This window comes from Zingiber officinale, unplaced genomic scaffold (assembly GCF_018446385.1).
Source record: "Zingiber officinale cultivar Zhangliang unplaced genomic scaffold, Zo_v1.1 ctg131, whole genome shotgun sequence".
Classification (NCBI taxonomy): Eukaryota; Viridiplantae; Streptophyta; class Magnoliopsida; order Zingiberales; family Zingiberaceae; genus Zingiber; species Zingiber officinale.
Window position 1 is genome coordinate 674,916 of NW_024589827.1, and position 11,100 is coordinate 686,015.

An 11,100-nucleotide genomic window follows, 5' to 3' on the forward strand; every position below is an offset into this window, starting at 1 on the left:
CGGACCCCAAACCTCATTATGACAATACTTCATGTGCTAGCCACTAGACCGATCCGAGGGGACCCTGTTCATTACTAAACATAGTCACTCGGGAAAACAATATCAGACAAAATAAACACTACAATCTGTTCAGAAACTTAGAGAATTGCCAAAATGATTTGAAGACAAAATGCAAGACACCATGATCTCTCATCCCACATCACAACCATGACCTCTCATGGTTAATGAACCTTTCAAATAAATAAATTGATTGAAGAACTTAGAAATGCACCCCAAACAATATTAGAAAATACAAATGACTTAGCAACAAGTTTCTTGAAAGATCTCCTTGAGCATTTGAGTAAACAATTCATGCTCAAAGAAAATACATTTAAATAGTTTGAATGACCTCAGCTAGTTGCGTGTGGGCTGTTTGGGGAGATCCTGGTCGCATAAATCAGTCGGCATTCTCTTTTCCAGTTATTTATCAAGTTGATCCCTGGCACAGATGCCTTGTTCTTTAACGTACCGATCCATGCTCAAAGAAAATGGCAATCTCCTATTTTTGTTCGACGTCTACATGAAAATTTTGGAGGTCACATTCCCAAATAGTCCCCATCTGAAACATTGATGATCCTTTCATGTTAACTTGCAATTCAAGTGGAATCTCACATCGCATTAAATTGGATAGTTCCACAAATTTACCTGAGATGAAGCAACTTCAAATCCAGCAAGGAAATTCTGGTGCGTATTGAGGTTTTGATGAACAGTTGAATCCAGCCGGTTCATGGAACTCTGTATCTCCATTCCACTAGGCAACAGACAATGGAGAGAGGTTCCATGTTGCGGTTGGTTAACATATGGAGAGGGCACCCCTGAAGCCTCAAAATAGTAAACTGGGTTTTGCATTGATCCAAAATCTTGATGAATCTGGATTTTACATTAGAATAAGTAGCTTTTCTAAATCTTTGATGAAGGGAGTTGACTAACAAAGCAGAAAATTTAAAAAGATTTCATCTTGAGACCTTGGGAAGAAAATTTGCCAATTTGTTGAAGTCCAATTGCGGGTTCACAGTGGCAAGCTTCATAGCAAGAAACTACAAGAGGGAGTAACTAGATGATTTAGATGCAGCAAACTGATCCAGTCGAATAGAAAACATTGTCGCGACGACAATTATACCTCCACTTGATGCTGCAAAGACTGCACATAGTTGATGATCTCATCGAGCATGACTGCTTTTCCAGTTACCTACTCATTTCAAATGGAGAAATGAACTAAATGAATACTATCCAATGACACTACGAAATAAAGTCATTTTCTAATAGATTGTTATTTGGTTATACCTTACTGCAGCCAGGAACCAGATCTTGTAAAAGTTTCATCCTCTGGCTGATTTTCTCTCTTCTTACCTGAGAGAGCCAAAAAGAAATAATCCAAAGATTGCCTAAAAGACATATTGTCTCAACTATTTGATTCAGCTAGTTTGCAACCGTATCGAAATAACATCAACATGCTGCAAAGTTGAGCATTGCATACCCTCTCAGCAAGGCTGTGGCTATCAGTAGCTTCACCTCTTCTTGCTCTAACATGGATATAGTCCTTCACAATCTCAGGGGATTTGGCTTTGGTTTTCTTTCCTTTTTTCAGATCACCTTTGACTTGGCTGCTAAAAGCATCAGCTTTCTCTACCTTGGGCACAGCTTCATCATGTTCAGTTCTATTCTTCTCCATCAGACAGCGCCTTTTCACTTTCCAATCTTCTTTTTCTATCACCTGAGAAAACAAAAGAAGTAAGTTTACAGTCACCTGCTTTCCATACAAGTGAAGCAGTTGACTTTGATACAATTCCTTTACCTTGGAGTGATCCATGGCAGAAATGTCTGATCTGTTACCCTTTCCTTTGCCCTTCGGTGGAGCTTTTCGTTTCTTGATGCTGATCGTTTCTTGGTTGGCTGGATCGGACACCAATTCACCATTGTTTATGTCCAACTTCAATCCACCAGGCACCGCGATCTCCTTTCTGCAGCCCTGCAACCCAATTGGGAAAGAGTTGCTGCTGCCTGCTTTCATGATCTTTTCAGCATCAACAAGGCCGAGCTGCTGAGCTGCAAGTCTGCTGTTTTTCCGGCCGTCGAAAATGGAGAATCTCGCAGCTCTCTCGGCAAAACAAGTATCGGAGTTGATCTGATCCAAATATGTCGGTGGAATCTGACGCTGGTGTAAAGTGAAAAGATCAATTTTCGTGGAGGCATTAAGGCGAACACCTTTCTGGTCCAACAGCTGCAATCTTTTGTCGCCCGAGTCTCCAGATGAAGGCGACGGCGCCACAATGCAGGACAGGGACGGGTCAAAATCCCCACTTGGTACCGTCGTCTGGTCCCAATTCAGGTCGAGGAGGTTGGCCGGCAGTTGGCCCCCCTCGCCGCTGTCCATCTCCGGCGATGCCCGACTCACTGAAACTCTGATAAAGGCAACACCTTTCCGAGATCTCTCCAAATCAGAAACCAAAAAAACAATAAAAACACACCAAATTTGCCGAGAGTAGATCGAGAACGCACTCTTGAAGTGAATGAACCAGAGAAAAGCTGTGTCTTTTTCGAAGAGGATCGTCCTTCTACTAGTTTTGGCGGTAACAATAGCGACAAGATGTCTGCTTTGCTATAATTGAGATCCAAAATTCGAAATGAAGAAAGATGATCCTATGAGAGAGAGATAGAACAGTGGAAGTAACTGCTTATGCATACCTTATAGAATTTAACTCCTTCATTAGTCGATCAAAATCCCTTCTGGTTGTTAATTTACTTGTCATTGACTAAAACTTGTTTATTGGAAATACAAAGGTGAAGTGGCTGTATCACTCCGCTCCAAGTGTTTGTGTCAATATCTTATTCCATTAGCAGCGTCTAGGGATGGCAGCTGTCATCCACATGCAACGATTTAATTAATTATATTTCAGATTACACCACAAATCTCTATTTTTTGAGTGTTGATTTCCATTTATGCTTCAGAGTTTGGAGTTTCAAAGAGAGTTGATGGCTAAATGGTTCCTCTAAAAGAAAAACAACAATAATAAAAGAATCTAACTTAACTAGACAATCTATATATATTTGCTTGTGGAGAAGTTCTTTCTTTCTGTTTGTTTATCCTAAAGTCAGCTGATAAAGCGATGAAGGTGGAACCTCAAGAACGGATTAAAATAGGAAAGACTGATTGAGATGGCGGTTAAAGTTAACAGGAAATCAGAGATATCAATAATATTAGTGGTGCGTTCATGCTGGCCTTAAGGCCGGTCCGGCGTGAGTGCTCGCCCGGTGCAAGAGCCCGCCACCCCGGACAAGCCGCCTATCTCAACTCAGGTATCAAGTAACATGATCAATTGTCTCGGCCGAGCAGGGAGGATGGCTGATCAGCCATCCTTCTAAACGAGCAAATAAGGTTTTGCTTGACCTATTGTCTATCCGATCGGATATAAGGGTTGATCGGACATATAGCTTCTCGATTAAAACGATGGACCAAGTGAAGAACGAACAACTAATCTCATTCCATAAGACTGAGCTGGAGATTCACCGACAAGGTGACTACGGGTTAGCTCAATGTGGGCCCACGTTACTGTATTCTTTTGGACAACAGAGAATGTACTGCAAGTAAATCGTACTTTAAAAGCTTCTAGCATGTCACGTCACAGAAATTTACATGCTCGCTAAAAAAAATATCAGGGACACTTTTCAACTTATTTTTTTTATTAGGAATACTTTGAAAAATGTGCATATGCTTTGAGATATGTGTATAGACACTACAGTTGCAAAAAAAAAAGGTGGAACCGTCACCTTAGCGGCCCCCTGAGTCCGGCCCCATAGATATCCAGAGGGGATAAATCACGGTTAAGCTGGGCAGGAGGGATGACTGGGGGTCAAGTGGAATTTTAGAGCGCAGTAGGCTGAGGTTTTACGCCCGTGTGTAACTGGCGACCCTCGACCCCTGAACCTCCATTGCAAGCGTCAGGCACCCTTCCAGCTGATCCAGCCCGTGGGGGCAAATGTATAGGCACTACAGTGACACTAAGGGGATCTTCATCTACCGACGGAAATATGTAATGCTTAATTATTTTACACGCTCTCTGCTACTGCTTGTTTCTATTGTTCTCTTCATCTAAATCGAGTACCGACTTAAGCGTTGGAGGATTAATATCAAAACCCTTCCCTAGTCCGGAACTAATACTCCTTGTATTGCAAAATAGCGCAAAGTCTTTATCCAATTAATCACATAGCCACATTCACAGTTAATCATTTTTTCAACTTTCGAATAGGATCATCTGAATTTAGATCTGCAAAATTCCAAGGGAAGCGGTTCTTGTCGGGTTCTGATCGATCTTCATTTCTTCTCTGAGAAAGTGCAATAGAATGTTCATTCCCTGCAGCTGCACCTTCACCTTCAGTTGGCCCTGCTGGCGGGAGTCGTTGCAATCTTACCAGATTTCTTAGAAGAAGATTTATGTTGGTGATTTTTTTTTTTTGCAAGTTATTTCCTTCATTTTCAATATTCAAGTAAAAAAATGAAAAAATATATATACTTTTTAAGAATCGTTTAATTTGTTCTTTCACTCGAAATCTATTAGACAAAATGGAGAGGAAAAGATTGATACCAACAGTCATTTCCCTTCTCATAAAATTAGATTCTCACCTCCAAAGGGAAAAGGCCTTAGTCATGTTTCCATGTGAACCAAATAATTATAAAAAGCATAAAAAAAAAAAGACAAAAATGAGATACTAAAAGACAAAAAGAACCGAAAACGATTCCTAAATGTACATATTCCTGTCCGTAATTATACTTAAATAGTTATACAATTTAAATCGAAAAAAAAGGGGTCCACATTAATATTATCAACGTCGGTGATTCAACATACTTTTTTTTAAAACAAATTTTTAGCATTTCTCTGCTAACCATTTAGTATTATTAATTTATTTAATAATATTATGCACCGTTAAGAATCTATCTTATTCATAGTAATATCAACCGGGATAATAATATTATAAATATATTTTATCATATTCGAAAGTCGATGAGATGGATGCTAGGATGTGGTACTTTCATTGATCTTCTATGAATTTCACTCCGACCTGCAACACAAGTAGTGTCAGTGCCAAGCCAGGGAATGAGTCTTTGACGATGACCCTCCGACGCTCAAGTTAATCTCCGACGAAGAAGAAAAAACAAAGAACAGAGCAACAAGAAGACTGTAGTACAACAGTAAAATATCGCATACCTCCGTTGATGTTTGAACCTCCCTTTTATATAAAGCTTCAATAGCATGTGTGCACGCTTCCCAAGGCGAGCACGTGTCTTAAAACTTTTCCTGAAAAGACTTGTCAGTAAAATGTCCCTGACACAGTACTGTAACAGACCGAGCATATCTATGAAGTGACAGTGGAACCTTCCGTCATGTGATCCTCTGTCTGACTATGCTGTCTGTCAGCGGTACTAACTTCCAAAAGGATATCGATTTCTGCCAGCCCCGGTCCTTCGACACAGGGGGCCTAGGGCGAAAAAATTAATTCGCATCCCGTCCTTCACTTAATCTCTTCTTAGTAGTAACGATCACAGATTCTTCCTCTCCGGCAATGGCAGACGAGAACGGGAAGCAAACTGAGACGGAGAGCAGGCCGTGACATCAAACGGTAACCCTCTTACTCGTATCACTAAGGTTGGCAGCTCTTGTGGCCACCTCCACGGCTGCAGGGCTCATGACATTCAACAAGGAGACAAAAACAATCACAGTGGTCGTGGTAGGGACCAACCCCATTCTCCAGTCCTTCACTGCGGCATTTCAGCAAACACATGCCTTTGTGTAAGCTTCCTTCTCTAGCGTCGATATTTGAGATCCATTACAATTTAGCATTTTGACATTTGGCTTCGTCACAGATACTTCGTGCTTGCCAATGCCATAACGAGCCTGTATAACCTACTGGCGATGCTGCTCCTGCCATGCTTGAAGAACATAGGACGTCAAGTTTTAGTGCATCTTTTGCAGCTCCGGTCGGGCCCTCTCAAATTATGGGCCCAGGGCTGTCGCCCAGTGCCGCCCTCCTCCAGGGCCGGCCCTGGTTTCTGCGCGTCATTCTCCCTTGAGCGTCGATTGTTTGAATGCTCCTCGTGTTGAAGTTGACGACGGATCGGGGTCTTCTCCCCGGTTGGGGCATATTTCACTCGATCGGCCAATGCCTTCTACACGTTGATCGTCTTAACTTTGATCGTCTTAACTTTGACTTCTACTGTGGCAACAGGATGGAACCTTTCATCATTACCACATCAATATTATATGTGTGAGCCTTTTCCTATTTATTGTATAAAATAACAATATTAGCGTACGGTACTTTAATATTTTTAAAATTCTAAGAAAAATTTAAAAAATAGATACAAAACAACCAAATTTTTATTTATAATTAGATTCAATCTGTCTATTATATTATTATTCATATATAAGTTATAAATATAATTTATCTATTTTTATTGTTACCAACCAAATTTAATAATATTTAATGTTTTTATTTTTTTAAACAAATACATTTAATGTAGGATAAAACTGATATCAGGGGATAATTAATATCATCTCCCCCTAATGGCTCAATAAATGAGTGCCGCCCTCCTCCAGGGCCGGTCTTGATTTCTGCGCGTCATTCTCCTTTGAGCGTCGATTATTTGAATGCTCCTCGTGTTGAAGTCGATGACGGATCAGAGTCTTCTCCTCGGTTGGGGCATATTTCACCTGATCGACCAATATCTTCTACACATTGATCATCTTAACTTTGACTTCTACTGTGACAGCAGGATGTAATCTTTCATCATTACTACATCAATATTATATATGTGAGCCTTTTCTTATTTATTGTATAAAATAACAATATTAGCGTAGGGTACTTTAATATTTTTAAAATTCTAAGAAAAATTTAAAAAATAGATACAAAACAACCAAACTTTTATTTATAATTAGATTCAATCTGTCTAATATATTATTATTCATATATAAATTATAAATATAATTTATCTGTTTTTCTTGTTACCAACCAAATTTAATAATATTTAATGTTTTTATTTTTTTAAACAAATACATTTAATGTAGGATAAAACTGATATCAGGGGATAATTAATATCATCTCCCCCTAATGGCTCGATAAATGAGTGACCCTCTAAATCATCTATTTTATACGAAACAGGAAACACACTCGATCTCGTGTTCAATCGAGCGTGATTTTAATACGCGAGATTTCGGCCGGCTGTTTGAGATGAAACAGCAAATATAACATTTTTGAATCCTTTTGTTATTCTTTTCGCTACTTTCGAAATGAATGGCAGGACTATTTTGGGTCCCCCGCAATAATTATTCAATGGAGGAGAGGGTACCGAAACGGGTGCGAAACTCAAAGGGCCGAACTTCCACCGCATAATCCTCTCCAACCGGTTCCTAATCTCACGACGAAACCCACCCAACGGCAGTTCTTCTCCCTACTCTTCTCTCTGCGTGCGCGATTCGGAATCCAACTGTTACAGCTTCGTTCCCGTGGCGGAAAGCAAGAAAACCGAAGCTGGAAGTTGTTTGCATCCCTCCCCTTACTTCTACTCCACTCTTTCTCCTCTCCGCTCCAATCAGTAGGCGAAACCCTCGGAAAAGACTTCATTTTTGTGTGCCCTCGGCGCTCTGTGCGCAGGCGTTATATTACTCTTCCAAAAATCTACTCTTCTGGGAGGTCTCTTCGAGTCATACTTGATTGCCCATGGTATGTGGTTCTCTTTTCCTCTCTTATTTGTTCGGTTCTGTCCCAGAGCTCGTGTTGTGGGGGCTGGGTTATTGTTATAACATTCTACGATGCCGTCGCTGTTTTTAATCAGACTATTCGGTGTTTTAGTTTCTTTGATTTCGGGTTTGATATTTATCTTATTATCTATGCGAGTCGGTTTTGTACTGTGTTGTATAAGATTTTCTGGTTCTTAAAAATGACTTTTTCTTTTTAGTAAAGAGTTGTTATATCCATTCTTGAACCAGTTTTCCATTCAATAAAGTGAAAAAGAGGAACCTTTGGTGTTGGGTTGTTGCATTGGCGACTGTTTTTGCTCTGAATTTACGTCTGACTACTCTTTCTTTAAAATGATAGATAGTGAAAGCTGATTAACTTTTTCATGTTTCAAATTTCAGCTTAATAACCAATCTTGCTGTCGTCATATGCGAAGTCAAATCATATTTCTTTTGTAGGCAATTTCGGGCTGTGAATGTTAGCGACTGTTAGTTGCAACGCTGGTAGCGACGATGTCTGTCACTGTTTACTCTTCAATTTTGGAGACAAAATTTTTCAATTTTGTTGACGGATTTACAAGGGTTTTTAAAAATTTTCTTTATGATAACTGTGTTTCGAATCTACTAGATGATTATAGATTAATAACCCTTCTAGTACGTTAATATTAGAACTTATGGCAGGGGCCTCTTATCACGGATCACTCAAGCCAGAGGCTTCGCTACTGTAGCACTTTTAATGGGGCTGCTTTCCTCTGTATTATCTTCATCATCGGAACTGCCTATATTGCAACTGACTCTAAGGAGGTTTGATTTTTTTTTTCCATACCATTTTATTGTTTGGTTTTGTTTGATATGCCCTGGCTTGTCTTGACCAAAGAAACAGAATAGATAAGAACCCCTATTAATTTGATTGAAAGATTTTTCCTAAAGAAATACTGCTTTTAGTGGCCATGAATTTCTTAGGCTTCTGTATTTAAGTCAGATTGCAATCCATTTTTTTTGAACCATTACATTTCCTGGTTTTATGAATAGGAGCTCTGACCCTGAAGCTAAAGTATTATTTCAAATGAATGGAACTAAACCAGAACAGAGCAGCAATAGAACCTGATATAGTGATTAACAGCGCCAAAGTTGCTGCATGATAACTTGAAACAAGCAGAAAACTTATTGACATTTGGATGTAAATTATCCTCTTTATCCTGGTTCAATTTCCATGAAGGAATAATCGTTTTATAAAGACCACAGGCATCCTTTGCCTTTACATCAAAACAAGACAATGAAGTAAAAAATCTTTATATAAATGATGAGGTTATATACTAATTAATTTAGATTCCTATAGACAGTAATGTGCTAGCTTCCAACAAAATTAATTGTCTAACGAGGACTTTCTCTTTCTTTGCATCATTCTTACTGTTTTTTGCAACCATAATCGGATCTGCTCTTTTATATACATGTTCTCACTCAGGCAATAAAACAAAATTAAAACTAGTGCTTGGTTATGATGAACTTATAGTTGTTCTAATCATTCTGCCTTTTTAGAAAATGATAGGTGAGTCACCAACTCGCTTTGCAAACATCACTCAAGGCATCTTGAGAACAAACACAACCTACTTGGAGTCAACTCAGTCTGATTCGTGCAAGGTTTTCTTTCTTGGATTTCCTTTTAAATTTATAAAAGCAATTACAGTTAAAATTACCTTTATCTTTATTGAAGTCTTACATTCATTAAAAATGTTTTATTCCACATATGTTCTGATTATTTAGTTTGTATGATTCTTAGAGTCCTTGTAAATCATCAGGAGCTGAATCACTGCCCAAAGGAATTATTAGTCGGATATCAGACATGGAAATGGTGCCTCTTTGGGGTGCTCCAGAAGGAAAGGTCTGCTGCTTGTTAATTTCATTTTTGTAGTTATCTGCTTTCTAGGTGTTCGATTTTAGATTCCTTTTGTTGTTTGTCAGAGATATGGTGCTCAAGTACAAGGCTTTTAAGTGAAAGGTTTCTTAAGTATAATGTTGTTTGAGTTATTATCTATCAGATATCTAAGTTTTTCCAGTTTGGTTCTTGCTTGCAAGGAGTTGGGACACTCTCTTAGCTTGTAATTGTGACTATTCTCTGGTAGTAATTTCAGATGGATTTTGCATAATAGCCATTATATTCTTTGTTTATATTTTTTTATTTCCATCAATCTAATGTTCCATATGACTGTTTTATACTTTTAAGCATTAAGATAAGCACTGGGAAAAAATCATTAGGTCCTTGATCAATTTATGAGTTTTTCTGACTAACATTACAATTTCTATTGTCCATGCATTATTTTTACTATTTAAGTCAAAGTTAATAATGATTTATGACAAATCTTTTTGCAAATAATAAAACAGGAAGATATTAGTTCACAGAAGAGTTTATTGGCGATGGCAGTTGGTATAAAGCAAAAACAAACTGTGGATCAAATAGTAATGAAGGTAAAATGATCACAAGCATCTCATATTCCTTGTGTGTGTATATGGATCTTGATTAGTTACTCTCTTTTTCCACTATAGTTTGCCTTGAGTAACTACACGATAATGCTTTTTCATTATGATGGTATTGTGGATAAATGGAAAGATCTACAATGGAGTGACAGTGTTTTGCATATTTCTGCAATCAATCAAACAAAATGGTAATTTGGTGTCACCCAATCTATACTTGAGATTTCTATTGTTTATTTTGTCTATCCTAAATTAATAATGTGTTCTGAAGGTGGTTTGCAAAACGCTTCTTACATCCAGACATCGTTGCACCATACAAGTACATCTTCTTATGGGATGAGGACCTTGGAGTGGAAAATTTTCATCCTGAAAGGTTGTTACCATTATTCTATATTATTTCTTGTTTGTTGAATTAAAAAAAACAAAACAGGTTGATCAGCATCTTAATGATTGATAACTCGTTCCTAGCTAAACAATAACTCTAAGACCTTCTTGGTTTTGTTTCTTGTGATCCCATTCTTAACTAGCTACCAATAACTTTGTTTTACTAGTCATATTCTGCTGTTGGATAAAACTAATCTACTTTTTATATAGTTAGAAGTGTTAAATCTTTATTTTTAATTTACTAGCGGTATTGTTCGCTTGATTCTTGACATTTTTTTAATATGATTGTTCAAGATCATTTATAACTTTGTGTCAAGAACTTCTATAGTAAATTAGGAATGTTGTATGAGTGATTCAATTTTATGCAACTCTTGTACTTTTGTTCAACTCTTTCAGCTATTTGACAATTGTGGAAAAGGAAGGTTTGGAGATATCACAACCTGCTCTTGACCCTACAAAATCATCTAGGGTTCATCAC

General features: G+C 38.1%; 2 protein-coding genes across 7 annotated transcripts; one reads left to right on the forward strand and one right to left on the reverse strand.

Moving 5' to 3' along the window:
- Positions 1-225: 225 nt before the first annotated feature.
- Positions 226-2,843, reverse strand: LOC122036048 (transcription factor bHLH79-like). Of its 6 annotated transcripts, none has more exons than XM_042595229.1 (9): positions 2,725-2,843; positions 2,539-2,638; positions 1,835-2,441; positions 1,517-1,753; positions 1,324-1,389; positions 1,160-1,228; positions 1,005-1,076; positions 685-909; positions 226-598 (listed from the first exon to the last, which is right to left on the reverse strand). In XM_042595229.1, exons 3-9 carry the CDS (start codon positions 2,411-2,413, stop codon positions 539-541), a joined length of 1,308 nt encoding a protein of 435 aa, XP_042451163.1. In that variant the 5' UTR covers positions 2,414-2,441; positions 2,539-2,638; positions 2,725-2,843; the 3' UTR covers positions 226-538. The 6 variants fall into 6 exon arrangements, with proteins under 6 accessions (XP_042451163.1, XP_042451160.1, XP_042451162.1 ...); XM_042595226.1 differs by having other exon boundaries at positions 1,835-2,457; XM_042595228.1 differs by lacking the exon at positions 2,725-2,843 and having other exon boundaries at positions 2,508-2,695.
- A 2,878-nt stretch (positions 2,844-5,721) lies between these two features.
- LOC122036031 lies at positions 5,722-11,091 on the forward strand (the record flags this gene model as incomplete). The annotated part of the gene is made up of 7 exons (XM_042595200.1): positions 5,722-5,825; positions 5,900-5,987; positions 9,547-9,648; positions 10,149-10,232; positions 10,311-10,429; positions 10,510-10,611; positions 11,019-11,091. Coding segments are annotated over exons 1-7 (672 nt in total), but the record flags the coding sequence as incomplete, so codon positions are not given.
- Positions 11,092-11,100: the final 9 nt, after the last annotated feature.